Raw genomic sequence first — 27,913 nt, 5'->3', positions numbered from 1 at the left:
ATGTACTTTTGTTTCCAGTGCTATTTTTCTTTTCAAATGATTTCACACCATCAAGTTTTAGCAGCATCTACTAATATTATCATGTATTTCCCTTAAGTTGCACAATTCATGTTCTAGATCTACAGAGTTTATTTCTTTTGCAACTTGACAAAAAATGGCACTGGTGGCATTTTGGAGGCACAGAAGACCAAAAAAACAGAAACGTGGATCTGTCATTGGAGGAGGTCTTCATATGTAACGGTGTGCCTTCCTGAGCAAGAACACATGAGAGTTTCTACTCTGTGGTTCGAGTGGCTTCTCAGCTTTCAGGCTCAAACTTCACATCTATAAAAACACTTTTGTTTCCAATGTCAAAAGAGTCAGTTTGCACGGATTTTGGGGACTTAATTTAAGGCTGTTCTTGCATCCTGCTTTACTGACATCTGTAGTTTTGGTGAGTTATGATTCATTTGCATTTAGTCTTTTTTGCCCTATACATTCCATATTGTTTTACATGAAATAACTATTAGACTATTTTAGTGTATAATAGCATTTTTGTGATAAATAGCAACAAACGTTGCAAGTGCATGCTCATTATATCCTTTGAATGAGGATGTGGTTTATGTCAGGTCACCTGATTTGATGGTGTGTCTTTAAACAGGCAAATATTAATATGCCATTTTGACCACATTGACCACAATGTAACGTGTAATGTCATGACAATGTGTCCTAGGACAGATACTTGCACAAAACCCTTTGCTGGTATAGTACATTTCATAGATCTATTTTTGTACAAGCTACTTTTCCCTATGTGCAGGCCTATTTTGGGTACCGGTAAGTTAAATGTTTTAAACTTTTATTCATTTCAGCATTTGTGGCATAATGTTGATTACCACAAAAATAAATTTCGACTCGTCCCGCCTTTTCTTTAAAGAAGCACAAATCTGGTTTACATTGAGGCACTTACAGTGGAAGTGAATGGGGCCAGTCGGTAATACTCACTTTTTCAAAAGTATAGCCACAAAATGTAAACAATATGCTTGTTAAAATTATTTTAGTGTGATAAAATCACTTACCTTTTATGTGTAAAGGTATGTGCAATTTGCGATTTATAGTTGCCATGACAATAAAATGTCAGCATCCCCTAAAACTCTTAAACGACTGTAAAAATGACGATTTAAACAACTTTACAGCTCAAATAATACATCAGTTTTAACAGAAGAATTAATGTAAGTGCTTTTATAAAATTATAAGCTTCACATTTCTGCCTTTAACCCTCTAAAAATTGGCCCCCATTCACTTCCATTGTAAGTGCCTCACTGTAACCTTGATTTTTTCCTTTTTTTTTTAAGAAGAGATGAACGATCACAAATACATTTTTGTTGTTATCAACATCGTGCCTCAAATGCTGTCGATGGTGCTAAACTTTTTAAGAATTGAACCCGGAATAATCCATGTAAACAACAAATTGCAGAATATTAGCCTCTTTGTCCTGGTTATTTTTTGCCAATCCTTTTTATGACTAATTTGACATATGAGTTTTGCATTTTAAGCCTAGCCTTTAATACCACACCCAATGAATTTACATACTGTAATGATACTCGCATTGCAGATCCATTAAAATAAACATTACTGATGTACATAGAGTAATCATACTTGTACATCAGTACATATACACATGTATATTACATTTTAATTTGAAGGGACAATGAAACATTTAGCTAATTATCTAGCTTTTTAACTTGAGCTTTGGTTGAAGATAATTGACCAGTAATATGCATTTTTGTTTAACACACATTATAATTTAGTTTGAGATCAAACAATAATTGGCAAACACCCTGCAGTATCGCCATGGATCCCCTGTTGAAGACCACTGTTCTAGTGTATAGTTTATTATAGTGAGGTGTGACCATTTTCATTTAACTCACTTCAACTTAGTCTAAGATGTAAGATTAGATAAGGCATGTACATCCTATTTGTCTTTCTAAACAAATGAACAGAGTAAGCGTAAATAAGGAGAAATGGTCAGAGTGCTCTAGAATGGAACATTTATGGCTCCCAGAGGGGCCGTGCAAAGACATAAATGAGTGATGAATGATGAATGAGATCTTGTTTTCTCTTTTTCCTGATTCTTTTCTCTTTTGTGTTCTCTTTTGCTGTTTTGCACTTAACAAAGATATTGATCCAACATCGTGACCCTGCACGTATACTCTAACTAATTGAAAATGGTCACAGTAACTCCATTCTCGACACTAAAATTACCCTAGCTAGGCGTGCAAGGAGTGCGACGAATGGAAAAACAACAAAAAATCTCTGCACTAAACCTCTGAGAGGTCACTCCAGAGCTGTGTGTTGATTTAGGAAAATGCAACCCTTGTAAAAAGGCACAAAAAGCAAGTGTGACTTTGTCAACACCACAGGGCCGTGGCTTCCACAAAAATAGTTATTCTGTGACACAGGCAACAGTAACGGAATATATAATATTTCAGTCCTTCCTGTTTATTTTACCTAGTGGAGCCTTTGCATTTACTTTTATGGCCTATTGCAAAAAAAGTAACGTCAGAGTTCAAAGGAAGAGAAGTATTTGTTAAACAGGCACCACGTCTTGCGCAAGTCCTCTGAAATAAATGTGACAACTCATCTGTTTGCTTGACTTTGTTGAATTTAACAGCAAGAGAAGACCAGGGAAGCTTTAAAACAGTTCTATTATGCATAATAGGAAGAAAACATTGTGAATGGAGAACCCAATTTTGTAAGGTACTTAACTTATTTTATAATTGTATAGTGTATTAAAGGTGAAGTGTCATTTTTTTTACATATATAAAAAAATGCACTTTATATGCAGAGGCAACTAAAAGTAATCCATTTGTATTTCTCAGAAAATTTTAAACTGTGGCACTAGCAAAGCATTGCTCTGTTTTGTTTAAGCATCCAGTCCCGACCAGCCCAAGTTAGCAACAATGACTGCACAAAATGGTGTTGAGTTTGGGGCAGGACTATCTGTTTGCCTGACCAATAGAAGATATGGGGAGTGTTTGGGAAATTTATTTGAAAACAGTAATTATTTTCTCAGTGTCCTTTAGGGACAATAGATGCACATAAATTATACACTTCACAAAAATATATAGTACTCATATGCATTGTGAAAAGACAAATGACATTCTGAGATGTTATGTGACAAGTTTTACTCTTGGTCTTGACTCGTTGCATTATATGTATTCATTAATTTCCATTGGTGAGCTGAAGTGTGCAGTTTCTGCGCCGCTAGCATTAGCAAACTGCAACTAGTGTCAAAGTGGTTACACATTTATTGGGAATCAACTTGCTTATGGTTGTCTCTGCATATTAAACTGGGATAGGAAAAGGAATTTTAACATTAAAAAATACAAATCACCTTTAACTATTGCTGATGAACTGAAATCATAGCTTTGTACTTGCTGGCTTGTGTTTGTGTGTACAAAGGTATGTGCCTGATGCTGTTTGGAGGTACACAGGCAAATGTGCAATAGCTAATGTTGCCTGAATCCAGCTGGGTTGGGCAGATCTAATAGACAGACCATAACACTATGACATCATCAAGAGAGGGGGGAGCAGGGCTGAGATAGAAAGAGAGAGAGAATGAAGAAGCGAGGGAGGGATTAAACAAGCCACACTAAGGGACAGAGCAAGCTGTCAGATAACAGAAAGAGAGCGAGGGAGAGAGAGGACGAGTGTATGTGTGCAAGAGGACGCAGGGCAAGACTCACTCCACAGACAGTAGATTCACCTCCCAGTGGATTCTTGTGGATTTCTCCATTGTTTCCACTGCATCTTTCCTTTTCCCCTTTCCCCTTTCCCTAGACATTCCCCCTTCCCCTTCCTCACCCCCACTACTCTCTACTCTGGATTGCTCCTCAGGGCATGCTACTTAAGCCAAAGTATGGCCGCTTCCGGAACGACTCTGTGACCTCCTCTGACGACCTGATGCAGAGCCTAGCCATGAGCGAGAAGGTGGTGGCCACGCCAGTGGCCTCCTCATCCACACCTGGCTTATCGCTGCCGCCCCTGGAGACCGCTTCCCTTCCTCAGCCCTCAGACCAGGTGCTGGCTGACTCGCCCGGGCTGGATGGCGAGCAGGACAACACCACCACCTTCTGCATGCTAATCCCCAAGATGCCCCACTGGAAGTTCTCCAACTCACTGCTAAGCCGAAGCCCCTCCAATAGTAGCTCCAGCTCTGGTTCCAGCAAGGACTCTGGCAGGGTGACTGCATCCGAGAGTACTGTACCCGCTTCTGGGGGTGCAATTGCTGCCAGCGGTCCTGTGGCTAGTCTTGCAGCTGTGTTCAACTCCTGTGACCATGTTTGTGTGGGCCCTTGTTCCCTACAGGCTGTCAGGCGGCAGAGGGCCACCGGGCGATCACCCAGTCCCAGAGAGTCCAGTGCAGGGGCCATCGAGAGGAGTCCAGGGGGCTCTGGGAGCTTCAGGACAGGGATGAACCGGAGGACCAGGGTGGAGGGTATATGGCTGGGAGAAAACTTCACCCAGAAAGGCAGCTTCATCAATAAGCCATCCCAGGGGTGGTTGCACCCAGACAAGAAGATCAGCAGCATGGGTGCTTCCTATATCGTCAGGGTGAGTCCCCCGTTTATCAGCTTGAGATCTAACCATGATTTCCGCTTACATTTGCATCGCAGGTCTCAATACAGCTTCACTGCAGTCTCATTTATAGATAATCTGACAATTTCTAACCTATTTACATTCATTGTATACAGTTCTAAAGAAGCATAGAGGGATTTGATTGTCATGGCATGAATTCTATTGCAAGCTTGTAAACAACAGGAACATGTTGAAACTGGGTTATGCAAAACTGCATATGATACGAGAACAATGAGGCTCTCTTTGCAGCAGCATACTGGTTATGAGTGCTATTGCTCGAGGAGGAAGGAGGAATATATAATTTAATCCAGATATATTGCTTTGTGTGGTACAGTGACTGCTGCGTCAGAGCAAGGGGAGTTATGAGTAAACCAATAGCAGACATAAACAACTAAGCTACAGTATAACTGAAGGAAGGTAGGATGGTAGTTATTGCTTATGATAGGAAATGGAGTGATTGTTTTCCCCCAAATTTTTTATTTGATCTCCAGATGGAAATGGCAAAATTCCAGAAACACCCCCTATGGATCAATACAGCCTTATTCCATTACAAAAACTGAGCGTTTGTAGCAAATTTGCTGCAAATTCACCACTGATAATTGTGGCAAATTGTTGCCAAAGTTTGCCGGAGATTCACCACTAGCGGTAAAGAGCTGCACACTTCTGGCAAACATTTGCAGCAAATCACAAACTCATTTGCATGTGAAAATAATGAGGTACAAACTTGTGGCAAGTTTAGGTTTTTTACAAGGGTTTGCGCGTGTGTGTGTGTGTGTGTGTGTGTGGTTTTCTTTTTTTTCAGGAATAATAATTCAATTTGTTTTTTAGGGCCCTAACCACCATAGACATTGATAGGTATGTTCTAAAGGCAGATTCATATGTACCAAGAGACAACACATTTGAAGTTTTGTTGAGTCCACAATGAATATTTGAACACTTATTCCTAATAAAGGAATTGTTTACAATTGTTTACTTAAGTTATAATTGGTTAAAGTAGACAAATCCTGTTAAATTATCTCATCAAAACAACACATTGACTAACCAAATACATGCTGTTTTCCAAGACCCTATAGCTACTCTTGCAGTTTGTGAAATGCGGTGGACATAAGCCAATTTCTTTGCCCTCTGGGCTGCATCTTGGTTAGTCAAGTGTTACGAACATTGGCAGACTATTTGACATCAATGACAGCGACTCTCTCTCAACCCAGTTTCTCACCCCTCAGCCCATGCACTCTCCTAACTCTACCATCTATTGTGACCACAGCTTTCTCTCTCCATTAGCCTAGACTGGGCCTGTGCACGCTCCTAAATTGCATTACGTAGGGCACCATTCATTCGTTTATTCAATTACGTTTAATCACAGTTATTTGCATCACATGTGTAGCAGAGGAAGTAGACCTGGAAAGGGGGGCCTCTTAGTCAAATAACACCATGGCATGTTGGTATACCACAAATAAAGGGATTTTTAGATTGGGCTTAAAATTTGTTGCATCCTTTGACTACGGTGTTGACGAAAGCTAGCAGCTAGCTACACAAAAGCAAACGTGTTAAAAACTGGTTGCTTCAGAACACAGATTTTATATCGGACATCAAGCGGCCCCCTACACCGTATTCAAATTGATTTTCAAACAAAACATGTACATTTATTTGGTTTATTATTGGTTTCTAAATGTCTGTTTCAGTCATTAATGCTCTTAGCAGCCAATAAAAAAAATTTACTGCACAAAACCACACTAACCCTCATTGCTAGCAAACCTTTATTTAATATGTATATTATATCTTTTACTTATTTGACTTTTTCAGGATGAGGGCATCACATAGCCTGTCCATGTTAGCATCTAGCATCTAACGATCTAATTTGACTAGCTTCTCCCAGATTTTGACTGAGCTTAAAAAGAGTTAAATTGGAGCAGCCTTTGACATCAACAACAAGTGAAATAGTATGACACACTTTTTCTTTTAAAAGTTGATAAGATTTAGTTTTCCATCAAAATGGTTAGTTGCATTTTCTTAAATGATTATGGCATTGTTTTTCCCCTGCTGTCACCATTGCAATCTTTTCAGAACAGAACATTTTTGCTTTTAAATACCGCTTTTCTGTGAGTGAATAGGACTTTTGTGCAAACTGTTACATAAACCCAACACTTATAGCCTAATTTGTTCGAATCCTAGATGACAAGCTCTCTAAGAACAGAAGTCTATTTAAAAGCAGCCCACAAATTACACAGGCTATATCTCCTACTGTTTATAGGAAGGAACATTTTCACTACTCATTTCTTCAAATGCAAACATTTTCTTTCTGAGAAAAAGATGTAGGTGTGATCTTAAAGGGACAGTGTATAATTTCTGCCCCACCAGCATAAATAAATGGAACTGCAAAAATATTGACTTTTCAAACAGGTTTCTTGAACACTGTCCGTCTGCCATTGGTTGGCCAAACAGATAGTCCCGTTCCGAACTCTCGCCATTGGTTTAGCCAAAGTCATGGCAGTTGGTATTCTCAAACAAACGTTTTGATGTTTATATAGCGCTACAGAGGCGAAGTGTTCGGGGAATCAGCCTACAAATAGCTTACTTATAGTTCTCTCCACATATTAAGGTGGGTTAAGAAAGTATTTTAACATTGAATACAATTACACACTTCACCTTTAAGTCTGTTACCCACATATATTGTCAGGAGGATATTCCTCATGGGTTTTAACACAACAGGACAAGCGTTTAAGTTGTACAAACATCATCCATATAATAATATCCATTAGAGGTAGATTGATATATCAGTTTAGCTTATTAATCTGTGCCAATAGTTTAAAAAGAAACCATTGGCATAGATTTTTGCTGATAACAGATTTTTTTCTATTCCTTAGAGCGTCATTATGAAGAATGCAAATTCATCACACTGCATATTGTGTGACAATGAGTTCTTTGAGAAAAAGAGGAAGAGAGAGAGAAATAGAGTAAAATAGAAGGAAGATGTCTCATCACACTAATTGAACACTTTCCACTGTCAATTAATCTTGTTAAGAAGCACGCATGGCCTACTTGGAAAGAAGGCCCTTAGAGTCCTGTGATCTTTGCATATTTAAAGGGAAATTTCACCCAAAATGAAACTTTAAAAGTCATAATTTAGTCACCCTCATGCAATTCCAAACTCATATGGCTAAATATGAGAATTTACTGGCCGCTCTTTTCCAAAAAATGAAAGTGAAAGGTGTTGAGCAAAAAAAAGCACCATAAAAGTTTCACAAAAGTAGTACAGACTTGTGCACTATATTTTTCTGAAGCCGTAAGATAGCTTTGTGTGACGAATAGACTAAAATGTAAGTAATTATTTTATTATTAAATGTGTCCATTACATAAAGCTATCGTATGGCTCCATATTAACTTCTTTTAATGTGATTCTTCGTCATTTTGGAACTTGACAGGCTGAGATTCCATTCAAATTCCTCAGAAACCACTTTATTATGTTTTATTATTTTAGTCCATGTGAAGCCATGGCACAACGTATGGCTTCATATGGACTGCTTTTTTTCAATCTCTTTATTTTGAGTAGGACATAGTATAGTGACATAGTACAATAGATTATATGGACTCCTTTTACCATACTTCCCCATTGTTATTTATTTTATTTATTTGTATTATTTCCACAAAGATATTGTATGGATTCATGGACTACTTTTAAAGGCTTTTTTGTGTGTGTAATATTTGGTGCTAGACAGCCTGAGTTGCCATTTACTTTCATTGTATGGAAAAGTGCAGCCTGTACATTCTATAACATTGCTCCTTTAGTGTTCCACGGAACAATGTATGTCATACAGGTTTGAAACTAAATGTTTTGGGTGAACTATCCCTTTAAGACACTTTGGTTGTTCATTGCACTCATTCCTTGCTGAAAACGTGACAATGCAACACAAGGGACTGATTTGTATTCATACAGAACGTTTTCAAGGTCAGACACAGTGGTTAGGGACGTCCCCAAAAACACTCTTGCATGTTTGTAAAAGAAAAAACACAGAATAATTCAATTACCGGAAAAAGAAAGCCAAGAACTAGTTTTTGATGTGGCCTAAATGCCTAAATGAACAAAAATTACACTTAATTTATTTTATTTTACCTTTACTCAACCAGGCAAATCACCAGCAAAAACTCTGTACACACCCTCACGTCATTCCAAACCTGTTTGACTTTCTTTTTCCCGTGGAACACAAAAAGTAGATGTTGGGCAGAGGTAAGCAGTTTTTTTTTCGCATACAATGAAAGTGAATGGTGACAGGCTGTCCATCCCTTACATTCTGCCTAACATCTCCTTTTGTGTTCCAGCTAACAGCTGTTTTACATATCCTCCATGAGCAGGGCATGAGCAGCACGTTTTCATTTCGACACCCATATTAACAGATTACACTCTTCACATTGCAGGCGTAGCCTGGTTTATAGTCGCCACATCCGCGAAGTTCGTTAGGTTGCGCGCGACAAATATGACTTCATCATGGAGTTGGCAGAAGTGCGCTTTGACTTCGCTAGACTCCAATTCGTGCGGCGGTGTGCATACCGTTTGTTGTAACTGAGGAACACTGCACATGGCGCCACATTAAAAAAATTAACGATGTGTGTGAGGCAATATTGGCTATATTGTTAAACATGTTCAGAGACAATGCAAAGAAGTTGTGTCTGACTGGCAAACAACTACTTCTCACTACTACTTTCTGCCAATTCAGATTATATTTTCGATGGGCTGCCCCCTGTCGTTTCACAGAAAAGCACAATGCGGTGCCAGGCGAAAGTATAAACAAGGCTCGAGTCACAAGGTGAAGCATCCCAGACCTGGGGGCCTGGGTAGCTCAGCGAGTATTGACACTGACTGCCACCCCTGGAGTCGCGAGTTCGAATCCAGGGTGTACTGAGTGTCTCCAGCCAGGTTTCCTAAGCAACCAAATTGGCCCGGTTGCTAGGTAGGAAAGAGTCATATGGGGTAACCTCCTCGTGGTTGCGATTATTGGTTCTCGTTTTCAAATGGGGTGCATGGTAAGTTGTGCATGGATCACAGAGAGTAGCACGAGCCTCCACATGTTGTGAGTCTCCGCGGTGTCACACACCCACAGCACCTTTATTCAGACATATGTCACACTGTGAAACTGAGGGAAGGTGCGGAAGATGCATTACCATCTTGCTATATGTTCCTGTGACACATTAGTGGACACATTAGTGACTAAATACCGAATGGATATTCCCCAGCACCTTCAGCAGAGCACTTTCAGCATGTCCCAGATGGGGCAAATTGCCGTTATACCTCTTACTTAGTCCACCCCCTCCAGCCATGATGCGGTTATTGCCGTCAGTCTCCTCACACTTTGCGGTAATTACCCTCCCCAATACAGCTATTAGTCTGTCCTGTTCATAACCGGCGAGAACAAGAGGTCTCGCTGAGATTATACGTTTCGTGTTTATCTGTAATAACATGCTGTTAGTCTACAAGCACACATATGCAACACTACATGAGCCCTGCTGCCATTATTATGTAGTTGTGCTGTTAAACCACCTTTGTTTGTGTGTGTGTGTGAATGTGAGACAGACAATTGATACTGTTGTCTTGCCTCAAAACATCTGAATTGTGGACTCATTGTTGTGGGTCTTGCCAACAGGAATTAGATACATATGAAGCAATTATGACCTCTGGAAAATTAAAACTAATAAAGCATCACAAAAGTAATTTTCTCTCATTTTATTTATTCTTTTTTTCTTCTTCTTCTTTTTGTTTGTTTTTGCAGTATATGGGTTGCATTGAGGTTCTGAAATCCATGCGATCTTTGGACTTCAGCACTAGAACACAGGTCACAAGGTAAATTTAGCTTTTTGTTTGGATTGCACTGAACTTGTATCAGTTTTAAGACCAATATATATATATATATATATATATATATATATATATATATATATATATATATATATATATATTATTATTATTATTATTATTATTATTATTATTTTTTAAAGTTTTCCTAAGTACATCTACATCAAAGTTTAAACCACAAAAATCTCAACCCTCACCCCCATTTTGTTTTGTATTTTTTGTTTTGTTTCTGTTTTATCTGTTTTGTTTTTGTTCGATTTTATCTGTTTTTGTTTTGTTTTGTTCCATTTTGTTCAGTTTTTGTTTGGCTCTGTTTTGTTTTGCTCTGTTTTTGTTTTGTTTTGTTCCGTTTTTATCTGTTTTTGCTCTGATTTGTTTTGTTTTGCTCTGTATTGATCTGTTTTTGTTTTGTTTTGCTCTGTTTTTATAAGTTTTTGTTATGTTCTGCTTTGTTTTGTATTTGTTTTGCTCTGTTTTTATCAGTTTTTTTGTGTTTTGCTGTTTTTGTTTTGTTTTGCTCTGTTTTTACTTTGTTTTGCACTGTTTTTATCTGTTTTTGTTATGTTCTGCTTTGTTTTGTATTTGTTTTGCTCTGTTTTTATCAGTTTTTTTATGTTTTGCGGTTTTTGTTTTGTTTTGCTCTGTTTTTACTTTGTTTTGCTCTGTTTTTGTTATGTTTTGCTGTTTTTTATTGTTTTGTTTTATTGATTTTGTTTCTGTTTTGAAGTGTTTTGGTTTGTTTTATTTTTGCTCTGGTTTTAATTTATTAATTTTGTGTTTTTCTTTTCTTTGTTTTATTAGTTTTTTATTCTTAATTGATCTGTTAAGTTTTTGTTTGTTTGTTTGTTTATTTTTAGATGAGCTGAAACTTTACATCTTTTAGATTGTGCAATGATCTTTCTGTGTCTTCTCTTTATACATTTTTTGTGTACAGAATTGACAGATGATGAAATCAAAGTTAATTGAGACACTAAGCTAGTGAATTAGTTTATCATTTTTGTGGTTTACTGTAAGTGTGGTTTATTTACTCTGTCTGTACTTATGTATGTATGCATTCATACAATTAGTTTGCATGCAGTACGTCATATGTGTTTATGTATTTCTGTGCAAGCATGTGCATTCTTCCAGGGGAGCAGAAGGGCAGAGCTCCAAAGTCCAGAGAGCAACAAGGGGACTCCCCCTCCCTCCCTTGCTCATCGATCGGAAGTAACCCGAACCACATGGCCCACGATGGCCTAAAGTGCAGATAGAACAATCGAGATGGAGACGGAGTGATATAGCCATGTATTATTAACGACTCCCACTAATGACTCTGGAGGTCTGCTGGGACATAAAGATGATGCAGATTGCATGGGTGGAGTTTGAGTTGTTAATAAGAGAGGCATGGAGAAGAGTGGTTTGTTTTGAGTCGAGATCTGCAGTCTGTTATGACATTACTGAAGAAGTGCAGGCTGGTTATAATGGGAATGCTTGAAACGACTACCCTAGAATCTATTTTTGCAGGAGAAACTGCTTGTAAATCAGCTGATGTGCAGTGCTCCGGGGAAAGAGAGCGTGTGGGTGTGCTTTCTCATCTGTCATTGTCATGTAGTGCGGCCAACAGGCAATTTCTGTAAAGTATGAAGTAAAAGAAATAACAGGCACATTGGTATCTGGCAACAATGTATACTTTCCCAAAACACACTTACACAATCGCAATCATCAAAATCACATTTTGCCCTTTTGTATCATTTATTGGAAAGATTCCCTATAAAGTCCTCTATGGGACAGTTGGCACATTTAAAATATTAATGGGATATTTGATAGCAGACAAGCATTTCGAAGTCAGTCAGTCCTCTGTTGTCCTCATAACTCGTGATGCTCCTCAGCAGAGTTTGCCAAACACTCTACTGTCATTAAAACCATTACTATTGCTCACACTTAAGGCCATACTTTTTCCATTTTCCTTGCTGTTTCCGTGCTGTTCCGTCTTGTGCACATTGAGCACTCAACATTTAAAGTACACTTTTTTGGGCCGCAACTTTTTCATTTATGTTCTAAACCACAAATACACCCCTACACACACCTACATTATTTTATTTTATATTTGTATCTGTTTTTTGTTTTGTTTTTGTTCTGTTTCATCTGTTTTTGTTTGTTTTGTTTTATTAGTTTAGACTTTTTGTTCTGTTTTGATATTTTTAGATCTGTTTTTGTTCTGTTTGATATGTTTTTTTTTCTATAGCCTTTGTTTTGTTTATGTTTTATGTTTTTGTTTTGTTTTTGGTAGTTGACTTTGTTTTGTTTTAGGAGTTGAGTTTTTTTTTTAATGTTCTGTTTTAAATGTATTTCTGTTATTTTATGAGCCCATACAGATGTGTTTGATGCATGCAAACTATACGACTGCTTTGTGAATATCTTTTAGCACAGTCAGTGTATGCACGGCACACAAAGAAGCTAACTGTCTGCGTGTTTAGATAACTAGGCAGCACATTGACAGTCCATACATACTGTGTTGATGACTAAACGTGCACACTGTCCGCGAGACGTAATGGCACATGAAACATTTTTTTTTACTTTGGCTTTTAGGGTTAAGGATGAACAAAACCCTATGTATTAAAATTTTGTACTATGAACATAACTGATAACTTAAATCATGGACCATGTTGAGATGATGCACTATTACTTAAAAGTAATCAGACCTAATAGTTTCACCTGGAGAAATCCCATAGACTAACAATGAAGGAGGGAACACAGCCATATTCTGGAACCAGAATATCATTGAGACTCGGTAGGTGGTCTCTTTTGACTTGATCCATAAACCAAACCCCTAACAACGCACTAGCAACACCTTAGCAACTGCATAGCAATGCCCTGGCAACCATTCAGAACATCTTACACTCATGGTGGATCATTTTACACGGAAAGCACCACTCACATTAATCTAGTTTTTGTTCTCTGAAAGTAGGTCTGACCTGATAATGCAGATATGGGGCATTGATGGTAAATTTAGCTCTGTTCTCATTAGTTGACCTCTAAGCACAGAGCACGGCGTTGGACTTTGTGGTGACATTAAACTGAGATGATGGCTTTGTTGACCTGAATCATTTGATTAAGCACTATTCTAGCATTCAAACGGTTTAGATGAGATGTTTGTCCTGTTTGTGTGAATGTTCAGGCTTAGTCCTGACATATTTTTACACTGTGATCTTGCTTAAACTCATGAAAATATGGTTCATAATGGGTTTTATTGGGTGACTGAAGAGATTTGGTAAAACTATTTTCTCTCTCTCTCTGTGTGTGTGTGTGTGTGTGTGTGTGTGTGTGTGTGTGTGTGTGTGTGTGGCACAGGGAGGCCATCAACAGGCTGTGTGAAGCCGTACCAGGAGGAAAAGTTGCCTGGAAGAGGAAAGTAAGAAAGAAAATCTCCCTGATCATTTTGTGCACAAAATCATTTTCTGGAACTGAAGTGTGTTTTTGAGCATCCCAACCAGCCCAACAACATAAACAGATTATCTGTTTGCTGACCACTGGAAAATGGGAGGAATGTTCACAAAACTTGCTTAAAAACAAATTATTACTTGTTAATTATTACATTATTTTTGACATTAGCGACACAAAAATGCAATTAGCCAATTCAAGATTTATTCTTGCAACACGTTATGCAATTTTCTGTCTCAAGTAAATAAGAATATTTGTATATTTTACTGGAAAACAACAATTTTGTTAGATTTATGCTAAAGCAAGAAAAACAATTTGCCAATTTGCCATTTCTAGGCTGCCAACAAAACCCTCCAGTCCATCATGGGGAAGAGTAACCTGCAATTTGCTGGAATGAGCATCGGCGTCAACATCTCCATTGATGGCTTGAGTTTGCTTGTCCCGACCACACGACAGGTCAGCCCTTCCCGCTACCTCTCTCAGAACGTTGATATCGGCAGCTATATTAAACAAAGCTGACCCTCACCGGAATAATTTACGAATCATCACAACACTACTATTTCGATTTCTTTAGTGTATTGTTTTGTATTTTGTGTATGCAGAACACACAATGCACTTGTCAGTCTGTAGATGATTATATCTCAGTTGTTTTGCCTCCTCCATATTAACTTTTTTGATTTGGAGTGATTCAGACATCACAGCCTCTTTCAATATATCTTTTTCTCTCAGGTGATTGCTCACCACCCCATGCAGTCCATCTCTTTCGCGTCTGGTGGAGATTCGGTAAGGCCTCTAAAATACTTCAGCTTGTTTATTGCCTTTTCTTGCAGCTCTGAAAGCTGCTCTCCATTCTGTTTACAACATGCCAGCCAATCAGCTCTGATGCGTACTCTTAAGTTTCACCCTATGTTTCAGGATACGCCTGATTACGTTGCTTATGTAGCCAAAGACCCTGTCAATCAAAGAGGTACCTTTTTCTATTGCTCACAAAAATTACACAAGAGCCAGATTTCTCACATGTTAATCACTTTGCCCTGGCTCTCATCCTTCTAGCATGCCATATCCTGGAGTGCTCTGATGGTCTTGCCCAAAATGTGATCAGTACCATCGGCCAGGCCTTTGAACTGCAGTTTAAACAGTTCCTACACAGCCCACCCAAAGCCATTCCTACTATGGACAGGTGAGATTGCACTTCGACACAATGATTGGTTATAAAACATTGGAGAAAACAGCAGCAGATAGACATGCAATATCAGCGCATATTTTGTGCATGTTTGCATTTTGGGCCTATGCATCCATCACAACATGGTGGTCGTTTCACCTGCAGTCAATGTAGGGCTTCAGATCTGAGAGAATCATTTTTTTGTTGTTGCTGTTTTTATGGTTGAAACAGGATACACACAGGTTTTATTTCAGATCACATCCTGTTTTGATTCCATCCTGAGACCGTTATTTAAAGCTAAATGTTATTTAAAGCTAATTTATGGAGCTCTCAGTGTCACATGCACAACAGATAATTTATTTTTCATTGTCGCTATACAGTATTCACTACCTATTCACTACTTACCTTTAAAAACCCTTAAAACAAGATACATTTACTTAAGGAGAAAATTTGCATTAGATATTGAGACTTGTTCTCAGAGAAAAAAATTTGATCTTGCAACATTGGAAAATTGTTTCTTCTTATTTTAAGCATAAACCTAAATATAATTTGTTAGATTATATGCCAATAGGGAATAAAGTTACACTTAATTGAAAATATACAGTATTCTCCTAATTTCGTGTGCAATTTTGCATCTAGTTGATTGATAATGTTTTAAAGGGATAATTCACCCAAAAATGAAATTGTCTCATTATTTAATCACCCTCATGCCATCCCAGATGTGTATGACTTTCTTTCTTCTACTGAACACGAATGAAGATTTTTAGTGGAATATTTCAGCTATGTAGGTCCTCACAATGCAAATAAATGGTGACCAGACCATTGAAGGTCCGAAAAGCAGGTAAAGGCAGCATAAAAGTATAAATATAAGGCTCTAGTGGTTTAAGCGATATGTTATGTGTGGGTGAGAAACAGATCTCACCCAAAACAAGTCCTTTATTACTATAAATCTTCGATTTCACTTTCACATTCTTTTTTGTTTTTAGCGATTCACATTCTTTGTGCATATTGCTGCCTACTGGGTAGAGAGGAGAATTTATAGTAAAAAAGGATTTAAATAGGAATTTGTTTCTTACACACACCTATCATATCACTTCTGATGTCATGGATATAACCACTGGAGTCATATGGATTACTTTTATGTTGCTTTTTTATTCTTTTTGGAGCTTTAAAGATTTGATACCCCTTCACTTGCATTGTATGGACCTACAGAGCTGAGATACTTCTCTTAAAAACAGAAGGAAAAAAGTCATACATATCTGGGATGGCATGAGGGTTAGTAAATTATGTGAGAAATTTCATTTTTGGGTGAACTATCCCTTTAAGGATGTTTAGATATTTTAACCAGAAAAGAAGACAAAAAATACAGAATAAGAACATGTTTTGTGTTTATTTAGAGTGCTAAACTCAGTTGTTGTTTATGTCTTGCAAAAATAGCACCAGTAATATCTTTATCTTAAAGTATTGTTTATTTATAATGGTTATGCTAGGAATATACGAACAGAGGAATCAGCGTGGGGTGATGACGAGGAATCGTCAGAGCACAATTACTACAATAGCATCCCAGGCAAGGAGCCGCCAGTGGGGGGAGTGGTGGACTCCAGGCTCAGGCCTCCTGCGGGCCTACTGGGCCACGTCCATACACAACCACAGAACAAATCCGCACAGGTCAATACAACTTATTTTAGATACAGAAATGCTCATATTAGACTTAGATGTTAATGATTCTGGCACATTCTATAATGAGCTTCAATGAGGTATTGTATTCGCAAAGGCCATATACTGTACTATTTGCTAGAAATTGGGAATTCTTCAATAATCAATGCATATTTAACCTTTTAACCTGGCCTGTCAAACCATTTATCATCATGTAATTTTTCTAAGTACCTTTTGTGAGTTTCATATTGAGATTGCCAAATATAAACCCAGTGGCACTTACTGATCAGCCTGCCTGAAGCGAGTAACTCCAGCTCATGGTTTGGACTTGAAAAAACATTCCTAATGTTGCTTTACTAGCCTGATTGATTCAATAAAAACCTTCATTATGTCTATATGCCAGAGTTCATTTAAAGGGATCATGACATGCCTTGTTTTATTATTTAAATACTGTATGTTCCTTAAGGTTCACTTATAATATTAGAAAAGGTTTTTTTTTTTTTTTTTTACAGAAAACAGTCCTATATTTGTAAAACATGATCATTTTCGACCTTCATTCTGACCCTCTGTCTGAAACAATCGATTTTGGTGCTGCTTCTCCTTTAAGACTTTACAGTACGCCCACTGTTATGATTGGCTCTCTGTTCTTGACTGAACGGCTCTCTCACTTACCACTTCACTGCTCACTGCTACTAGGCAGGCTACGGAAGTGATAAGGTAAATTAGGCTCTGATGTGTTGTTGTGGAGGTGGTCAGATGCAAATTTGACATCACAATGTGAAGGAAGTAGAAGAGTGAGTCATTTCAACAAAAAAGTCATTGCTCTTTTTGCAGTGAGGAGGAAGTCTTGATTTTTTTAACTTACAGTATGTTTTTATAGTACAATGACCTCTTATATGCAAAGATTAAAGGAAAATTTGATTCCTCGTGTCCTGACCCCTTTAAACTAATGTGGATAGGAAGTATTATACCATACAGAGAGGCTAGATTTGTTATTTTAAAGTCCAAATGAGCTCTGTTTCACTAACATAACCCCAGGTTGTTACTTATACTCTGTTTTCACACCTACAAACTGATCTCAGATCTGTGCTTATTCTTTTAGATGGGGTCACCGGGCAAAAGAGATACAAGCAGCCTTCCTGCCACCCACTTGTGTTATGAAGTTCACTGGAATACAGAGAACAACAGTAGCTCAAGTGAGACGCCTGCTTACTGTCTAGATGTCCTTTTACTGTAAAGTTTATAAAGGAATGACCAGTGTTGGGGAGTAACATGTAACAGGATTACGTATTTAAAATACAAAATATAAGTAACTGTATTCCACTACAGTTACAATTTAAATATGTTAATTAGAATACAGTTACATTCAAAAAGTATTTTGATTACTGAAGAGATTACTTTGCATTTTATTGTCATTTGTTTCATTTAATATTTAGTCCTTTCAGATGGAAAACATTTATACATATAAATGATGCGATCCAAAGTGCATTTGAACAGTGGTGAAACACTTTCTTATGATGTGTTACATTCATACGAGCAGACAGAGAAGTACATTTGAAGTCAGTTTGGAGCAGAAGAAATAGAAATAAAGCTTGTGTAAATTGTCAGCTATATGCTAAGATAAAATGCTATTTCTAGCCATTTTACATGCACGTTACCAGACACGATCATATTTATCAAGAAAGTTCACATTGGATCATAATTTCTTTTTTTCTAGTAAGACCTTTGATATTAGGGCAAAAATCGCATTCTTGATAATAATTTGTGTATTGCTTTCCTGTAAAAATATCAAAAAATCCTTAAAACAAGATCAATTTGATTGATCTTCTTTTCAAAGCAACACTATATAAGATATTTAGGTTTTTCAGAGAATGTATTTTTAACATGTGTATTTTGTCTTACTGTACTGGCAGAGTATTTATAGTCAAAACAAGTGAAAAAATCTACCAGTGCTGAAGAAGTAATCCAAAGTATTTAGATTACATTACTGACCTTGAGTAATCTAACTGAATAAGTTACAATTTACATTTTACAGCATGTATTCTGTAATATGTAGTGGAATACATTTCAAAAGTAACCCTCCCAACCCTGGGAATGACAACAATGTATTAACTCTGTATGTTACAGTGTAGTCAAATGGTAACATATTTATAAAAATACGTTAATGATTCACTCATTTTATTTAATTAGTCAAAAAATGTATGTTTTGTGCACCATTTTCTGTTGAGGTACTGAGTTGCTATTTGGTAATGTTTCCAAAATAAAATTAAAAAAAATCAAGTGGATAGTAGTTTGGTAGCACTGTTACAAAGTCAATTCACCATACATTTTGCTAATCCTTTTTGATAAAAAGCTATGTCATTTATATTTAATGTGGTCTAATCATTACTGACACTGATTTACAGGACCTGGTAAATTATTGTTTATCATGAACTAAATGTTTGTTTGTTTGTATTGTGTGTGCGTGCCTGGTGCGTGCCTGGTGCGTGCCTGCGTGCGTGTGTTTGTGTGCAAATTGATAGAGGACATTCCTGGTCATCCACCCTGTTGACAGCTATGACTTTAATTATTGTATTATGTAAAGATATTTTCTCCTATATTTGCTCTGATACCTACTTAATATTCAGAGACGTTTTTATTAGTTCTTGCAATTATGTTTGGTGATGCTAGTGCCACAGAAATTACACACTTCACCTTTAAGGAACTTTTATGTGCATTTTCTCCTGACCACTTATCTATAGGTTTGACGTCAGAAGATGGTTACTTGCGAGCAGATGGTCATCCTCCTGGCTGCCGAGATTATGAAGAACACCTGTACGTAAACACTCAGAATCTGGACATGTTAGAGGCCTCTGCATTTGCCCGAGGAGGAAGAAGATCCGAGAGCCCCAAGAAAGATATCTTTGATATGAGTTAGTTTCGCTACATAATCCTGCTATTATTTTATAATTATGAGTGATAATAAATAATGAAAATGCCTTACGCTCTAATGGGTTTTATCCCTGTTGAAAAAAACTTCTTATACCAGCCATTAGATGGTTTGCAGCTATTGGTTGTCTCCTAACATGATCTGACTAGTCTGTTTGCTGGTTTTAAAGGTGTTGTGGGCACTTTTCAGACTAGCTAAATCAAATCTAGACCAACTGAATAACAGCTTGGCCAGGCTAGGAGACCAGCTTAGACCAGTAAACCAGCTTAGGCTAGTCATTATAGAAAATTATTTTTGCATTTCATCTTCTAATCTGACCAATTACAACCACATAGGGCCGTTTGAGGATGCCTTGCGTCTACACGAGGCAAGTGGAGTTTGTGTATTGGAGGACAAGTGGCCGAGCCCCCCAAGGAGGCAAGCCCCTGTGGCTCCCACAGAGGACCAGCTCCGATGCGAGATGTGGTACCACGGCCGCATGAGCCGCAGGGATGCTGAGAATCTACTGGGCCGAGATGGAGATTTCCTGGTGCGGGACAGTGCTACTAACCTGGGTCAGTATGTGCTGACAGGGATGCAGTGTGGACTTCCCAAACATCTGCTGCTGGTGGATCCAGAGGGAGTGGTGAGTGGATCTTTATACTCAAAAAAACACTGTAATCTTTTGGTCCATTTTGATCCGAGTTTGGTTCATTGGTTGTACGAAGGCAGTTTTGAACTCAAAGAAACCACACTTAAGTCCACTTAAAAAAGAGGGAGCAGGACTATGGATTATGTAGACTCATGTATGGTTCACAATTGGTACCCTTGCACAAAATGGCAAATGTGGAAAATTTGCATTAAACAAAACATGTTTTCCACAAATGATTGCCAGAAGTTTTTAGCCCTTCACTGATAGTTGTGAAGAACTTTTTTTATTTTCATGAACTTTGTTTTAAAATTCAATTTCTACTAGGTTCGGACTAAAGACATGCTTTTTGAGAGCATCAGTCACCTGATCAACTACCACCTGACCAACAAGCTGCCAATTGTTGCGGAAGAGAGTGAGTTACACCTCCAACAAGTGGTATGCAGAAAGCATTGACCCCCACTTAAAGCCCATACACACGGTAAGAGTTCTAAAGTGTTCAACCCTTCTAACACAGAACCAGGAAAACCTGCTTTAAAGACCAGCATATGTTTTATTTTGGTTACTGGTCTACTCTCCAGCATTGTATGTTGTTATGCTGGTGTCCCCACTAGGGTTCTGGACTAGCTTAGACTTCCATGGTCAACCAGCTTCATGACAAAGGCCATGTTTGTCTACCAGCCTCGCTAGGTAATACTGGTCCTCCAGCTAGACCAGGGCATCTCAGCCCTGCTCTAGGAGAGCCACTGTCCTGCAGAGTGTACCCTGAAATGCTGGTTCAGGTGTGTTTGATAAGTGTTGGAGCTAATGCTGTGTTCCAGACAACCCGAAACTGGGAAGTCTCCCATCTCCTACTTGAAAATAACCTCTGGACATCTGACTTGTAAAATTGAGGGAGATTTTTTTATTTTTGCTTTTTGTCAAATGTTTTAAAGGCAAGCGCAAGAATTTGTATACCATAACTTTTATGTTTTTCCCATAATTGCCGTAAGAACACAGAATTTTCTAAATTAGTCATGGCAGCATCTTGTGGTGTATTCTTTTGACTGTGCCGTATAATTAACTGGAACACTTTGAGGTCGGAAGTGGGGAACTTCAACTCGGGTATTCCCACCTCCGATTTTGTCTGGAACATGGCATATCAGGAACGTTTCAGTTTTGTTTCCTTATACACCATCTTCTGAGCATCAGGTAATGGAAGGACTTTATGGTTGGAGATCGGCTTGAATATCCTACATCTGACTTTGTATGGAGTGCATCATAAACTTTGAAGGATACTTGCATACCAAGAGCAGAGTTTAGATCCCATGAGCTAGACCAGAACTAACCAGCATTAACCAGCCTAGATCAGCATGATTTAAGGCAGTCTTAACAGCAGGATACAAAAAACAAACAAATAAAAAAATATATATTTGGTGCACACTTTGTAATGTTTAGGGCTTTTGGGTTGGTTAATCAATACAAATATTTTGAAGACCTCATGATCTTGTGTTTTGTTATTTCAGAAAGCAAGGCCGTCCCCTGTGCCACCAATCTAGAAGCTCACACTATTGCCTTAAACACAGATTTGAGCTTCCTCTGGAACTAGAATATTGCTGCTCCTTAGGCACTGACCACAAACTACAGCTTTCAGCATGCCTTGCTCAATTGACATCTTCTTCAAACAACTGAGAAGACTCCCACACCCCAACTGAGAGCTGCACGTTGGGATAAAAAGTACTTCTAAACCTTTCCCTTGTGCAAACCGGACCCTGCTATTCTCAGCAGACTGCTCTTGGATCAAAAATATGAACTTTCGAGACACACATAAACAAATCACCATGTTCCCTTCCGCTCCTCTACATCCGTGTGAACGTTCGTCTTGACTGGGCTGTCGTTTCTAAATGCGATGTATTCAGCAACTGTGGCTGTGATCTTCTTTGATTATGCCTCTTTGGAAATCTGGACATCAGTATTTGTTGTGCTTACAAATGTGGTCATCTGTTTGTTCTCAGGATGCAGTATTTGAAAAGGACATTATAAACTCATGGGCTCCCTTGCTTAAACTCAGTCTAATGCAGTTGTATCGAATTCACATTTCAGAATTTAATTTATAAACTCTCAGGACCAAATGTTGGGTCATGCTCATGTGATGTTACCCCTTTTTTGTAAATATAGTGATTATTGTGATCCAGATATGCATTATGCTTCATAATATAGGAGACATCCAAATATCTGGACATATTCAATATCTCAGTTGTGGTTAATCACATAAACAAATGCCCACAGTATAATTTAAGGTGTAATAAAGCATCAAAGTGAAGTCAGGGAAGATCGATACCTTATTTTTTTATGCTTTTTTTTGCGCAAAGCATTTTGTGTACATGACATATGTTTTTACCATAATTGCCATAAGAACACTCAATTTCTTTAATGAGTCATGGCGCCATCATGTGGTGTGTACTTTTGACCATGCCGTATAAATTGATTGGAACACTACGAATTCATCTGTAACCAGGCACATCAGGAATGTTCAGTTTTGTTTCCTTATATTGTTTCCTTATTCCTTATCAGGTGTAATTACCTGATCTTCCAAGTATCAGGTAATGGAATGTCTTCGTGTTTGGAGATCGGCAATATCAACCTGGAATATCCTACATCCGACTTTGAATGGAACGCAGCATAAACTCTGAAGGATACTTGCCTTCCAAGAGCAGGGTTGAGAACCCATAAGGAACAAATACCCACAGTTTAATTTAAGGTGTACCAGTAATATAGCATCAAAGCTACTAAAAACGAATAGTTCACCCAACAATGGCAAGTTTGACGCATGACTTTCTTCCATAAAACACGGAAAGGTAGCTCTTTTCCATATAAAGAAAGTATACAATGATAATTCTCCTATGGTGGATTGTGCAAGGTTTGATGTCAATTTCCACTTTTCTACTATCAACCAGTGCAAGACAGGGCTATCAACTGGTCAGCCGGGGCCAATAGCCTCAGATCTAATAGCATTCCCACCATTGGGCCAATAGCCCAGCAGCATTTCCCTAAAACCCAATTAGGTATAGCTGCAGGCCGGAGACCTCTAAATGGGGGATCTCCTAAAGAGTGCAGGGTTACTCCAGAAGGGGATTGCGCCAACTCTAAAAGGAGTTAGGGTTAGGGAAAGGGTTAGATTAGGGGCTTTTGCTGGCAGATTGGAGCTCAATCAGAAGTTTACATACACCATAGCCAAAAACATTCAAACTCAGTTTTTCACCATTCCTGACATTTAATCGTAGAAAACATTCCCTGTCTGTTTAGTTAGGTCAGTTAGGATCACTACTTTTTTTTTTAAGAATGTGAAATGTCAGAATAATAGTAGAGAGAATTATTTATTTCAGCTTTTATTACTTTTATCACATTCCCAGTAGGTAAGAAGTTTACATACAGTTTTAGTGTTTATATTTGGTATTTTTACTGTTAGTATTTGGTAGCATTAACTTTAAATTGTTTAACTTAGGTCAAACGTTTTAGGTAGCCATCCACAAGCTTCTCACAATAAGACAGAACTGGTGTAACTGAGTCAGGTTTATAGGCCTCCTTGCTCACACACGTTTTGCCCACAAATTTTCTATTGGATAACAATACCTTGACTTTGTTGTCCTAAAGCCATTTTGCCACAACTTTGGAGGTATGCTTGGGGTCATTGTCCAATTGGAAGACCCATTTGCGACCAAGCTTTAACTTCCTGGCTGATGTCTCGAGATGTTGCTTCAATATATCCACATAATTTTCCTTCCTCATGATGCCATCTATTTTGTGTAGTGCACCAGTCCTTCATGCAGCAACGCACCCCCACTACATGATCCTGCCACCCCCATGCTTCACGGTTGGGATGGTGATCTTCGGCTTGCAAGCCTCTCCCTTTTTCCTGCAAATATAGCAATGGTTATTATGGCAAAACAGTAAAAAAAACAAATCATCAGACCAGAGGAAATTTCTCCAAAAAGTAAGATCTTTGTACCCATGTACACTTGCAAACTGTAGTCTGGCTTTTTATGGTGGTTTTGGAGCAGTGGCTTCTTCCTTGCTGAGCAGCCTTTCAGGTTATGCTGATACAGGACTCGTTTAACTGTGGATATGGATACTTGTCTACCTGTTACCTCCAGCATCTTCGCAAGGTCATTTGCTGTAGTTCTGGGATTAAGTTGCACTTTTTGCACCAAACTATGTTAATCTCTAGGAGACAGAATGCATCTCTTTCCTAAGCGGTATGATTGCTGTGTGGTCCCATGGTGTTTATACTTGCGTACTATTGTTTGTACAGATGAATGTGGTACCTTCAGGCATTTGGAACTTGCTCCCAAGGATGAACCAGACTTGTGGAGGTCCAAAATGTATTTATTTTTTTAAGGTCTTGACTGATTTCTTTTGATTATCCCATGTCAAGCAAAGAGTTTGGAGGTAGGCTTTAAAATACATTCACAGGTACACCTTCAGTTCATTACACCTCCTATCAGAAGCTAATTGTCAAAAGGATTAACATAATTTTCTGACTTCAATACACAGCCTTGGTGCCAATGTTACACACCCTGCCACTTTCACAAGCAAGAGAGAAGCTCAAGTTGAGGTATCAGACTCTGGAGACTAGCTAGCCCTCAAAATTATACCGATTTGTACTGTGCCTGCAATTGTTTTAATTTTTCCCGAACCTGTATCATTGGTGCTGGATAAACAACTTTAGTGACAATACACTTCAATGATCTGACGTTGGACATTTTCATCAGCCGAAATATTAAAAAGTAATGACGATTCTCGATTTGATCTGTTGAGGTAAGCTGGTAGCTAGATTTAAAAAATTGGGAAATGAGTATCTAGATGCTGAAATCTCTGACCTGACTCAATGAAACTCTGCCTTTGACACTGACCGCGCCTCAATACACAGTTACCCTTCTTTGGCTAAAAGTAAATCAGTATGCCGAAGGCCATTGCCCCAAAGGAAGCCCCGGGGAGACACGATTAAGCCCCTGAAGTGCTCAACACATTCTCTAATATATACACATTTTTGGTAACCATGGAATTGGTTCATAGGTGTCACTAATAATTACGTAAATTTCAGTCTATCACAAAAAGCTGTTGAGTGGCTTCAGAAGAATATAGTGCACGAGTTGTATGAAGAGTCGTATGAAGGGAGACAGTCATACTTGTTTGGAATGAGAGTGAGTAAATGACAATTTTTTGATTTTTGATGTATTTCCATTCTTTTACTGTAACAAAAACTAGACGTTAATTGAGTGTGTATAATTGTGCAAGTTGTTTTTTTGTATACCTGTAATTATTTTCTAATGTTCAATGTTCATCTGAATGAAAGCTGCTTCCTGGTCAAATGTATTCATCATACAAGACTAAAACTGCCTCTGTAGATGTCCAAATATTCTGGTTGCCTAAAATGAAGACTTTGGCTCAATACAGTGTTTAAAGAACAAACAAGTTTAAAATCTTTCACACATCTTCCCTATTATCCAGAAGAAGATTCCAGTGCCTTAAAAGTATTTATTTTTTTTTTTTCATTTATTTTTTTAAAAGTGCCTGCAAGGCAGTGCTGTATTCTTAAATCATTAAATTTTTCTTCACCACAATTTTCAGCAATTCATTCGACTTTAATATCTTATACAGACTCCATTCATACTTATTTTTTTTTAATAATTTCAGCATTACCAGTCAATTTCTCCAATGAGTTTTTGCATTATTTTTCAATTCTTGTTCTATGTAAACATAATATGTGACTGTTTTTTAGCATCTCGCACTAGAGTGCCACATTTTTTTTAGACTTTGCAGCCTATTTTTTAAATGCATGCAGTATTGGCATACCGAATTCTTAAGAATTGCATTTTTAAGTATACTAAATTGTGATTGGTCTTCTCTTTCTTGCGTTTATTTAACAATCTTTGCTCTGCAAAACTAGTGTGGTATTTCATGGAGCCTTTATTTCGCAATGGAATATAAAATAATAAAGTATTTTATGACAGTACATCCCACAATTCTAATGTTATTTCTCGCAACTGTGAGATACAATGTCGCAATTGCACAATATAATTTCACAATCGGAAGTAATAAAGTTGCAATTGCCAGTTTATATCATGCAATTGCGATTTTATATCACATAGTTGTGACTTTACAATACGTCTTTCAGTTGAAAGTTAGAAAGTTGCAATTGCGAGAAATAAATAAATAAATAAATATATATATATATATATATATATATATATATATATATATATATATATATATATATATATATATATATATATATATATTCTGATGATGACAATATGCTTTAGGTTTGTTTCTTCGTTGTTTCAGTTGGAACGTTTTTAAATTATTTATAATTGAACCTTATTCAAAGTAGCGCCATCTTTGATTTTTCACCGGAATGACAACAAGGCTGTAAGGGATAGACTTTTCTCCATTTAATGGTTTGTGTTTTTGGATCGTTCCGTTGATTAAACATTGAAAAATATCTATCCAAGAAAATTCAGTGGACCAAAAAACTCCAGACAACATAATTTTGAAACATAGATGTGATCTTGGAGCTTTTTGATAGCTTTATACAGTGCATGTCGTTGAAAAGATGGTAAGTATATCCCTCACAGCCTCTTAATCAAAACCTCTTATGCGCTTCTGTGAATAAGAACTTAGTCATGGATATATTTTAGCATCATTGTATCATGAATGCTGTAGTGTCGATGTCGGAAGAGGATTAGGGCCAAGCAATAATAAAAGTCTTTTTTTTATTATTAAATATCGAGAATAAAGTCGTTGTGTTTCGAGAAAAAAAACTCGTTAAGTTTAATCTCGCATTATAATGACTTTATTCTCGATATTTAATGAGTTTATTCTCAAGATTGTATTTCGACTTTTTTCTCGAAATTTAACGAGTTTAATCTCGCATTATAATGACTTTATTCTCGATATTTAATGAGTTTATTCTCAAGATTGTATTTCGACTTTTTCTCGAAATGTAACGAGTTTAATCTCGCATTATAATGACTTTATTCTCGATATTTAATGAGTTTATTCTCAAGATTGTATTTCGACTTTTTTCTCGAAATTTAACGACTTTAATCTCGCATTATAATGACTTTATTCTCGATATTTAATGAGTTTATTCTCAAGATTGTATTTCGACTTTTTCTCGAAATTTAACGAGTTTAATCTCGCATTATAATGACTTTATTCTCGATATTTAATGAGTTTATTCTCAAGATTGTATTTCGACTTTTTTCTCGAAATTTAACGACTTTAATCTCGCATTATAATGACTTTATTCTCGAGATGGTTTTATTTTTTTATTATTGCTTGGCCCTAATCCTCTTCCGTAGATGTCAACCAGATGTACACTGACAAACTATTTTTTTCTCACTTGCTTGTTGTTATTGATCCAAGCTTTACATCATCATCATCGTTTTAAATCAAAAGTCAAACGACTGTTGATCAGTTCATACCATACCTGTGTTCCTTTTCCATCTGATATCACATCATTCTCAATAAAACTGAACAGAAAGGGAAAAAATAATTAACCCTTGTGCGACCTTCGGGACATTTTTGTGTTTTTCATGTTTGTTTGTTTTTTTAATCATTTTTGCTGTGTTAATGCCAACGGCATACATTTTGCCAAAGGTGTGTATATTT

General features: G+C 37.5%; 1 protein-coding gene across 3 annotated transcripts; it reads left to right on the top strand.

The window, feature by feature from the left end:
- The first annotated feature begins 276 nt into the window (after positions 1-276).
- Positions 277-26,217, top strand: LOC127641355 (SHC-transforming protein 2-like). Of its 3 annotated transcripts, none has more exons than XM_052124318.1 (14): positions 277-433; positions 4,348-4,593; positions 10,380-10,450; positions 13,793-13,853; positions 14,219-14,338; positions 14,612-14,665; positions 14,798-14,849; positions 14,936-15,062; positions 16,535-16,712; positions 17,803-17,896; positions 19,442-19,612; positions 19,965-20,254; positions 20,585-20,738; positions 21,763-26,217. In XM_052124318.1, the coding sequence occupies exons 2-13, from the start codon at positions 4,453-4,455 to the stop codon at positions 20,711-20,713; spliced, it is 1,488 nt and encodes a 495-aa protein (XP_051980278.1). In that variant the 5' UTR covers positions 277-433; positions 4,348-4,452; the 3' UTR covers positions 20,714-20,738; positions 21,763-26,217. The 3 variants fall into 3 exon arrangements, with proteins under 3 accessions (XP_051980278.1, XP_051980279.1, XP_051980277.1); XM_052124319.1 differs by lacking the exon at positions 277-433 and adding an exon at positions 2,442-2,736; XM_052124317.1 differs by lacking the exon at positions 277-433 and having other exon boundaries at positions 2,784-4,593.
- Positions 26,218-27,913: the final 1,696 nt, after the last annotated feature.

Source organism: Xyrauchen texanus, chromosome 50 (genome assembly GCF_025860055.1).
Source record: "Xyrauchen texanus isolate HMW12.3.18 chromosome 50, RBS_HiC_50CHRs, whole genome shotgun sequence".
Classification (NCBI taxonomy): domain Eukaryota; kingdom Metazoa; phylum Chordata; class Actinopteri; order Cypriniformes; family Catostomidae; genus Xyrauchen; species Xyrauchen texanus.
This window is presented reverse-complemented; position numbering and strand designations above follow the sequence as displayed.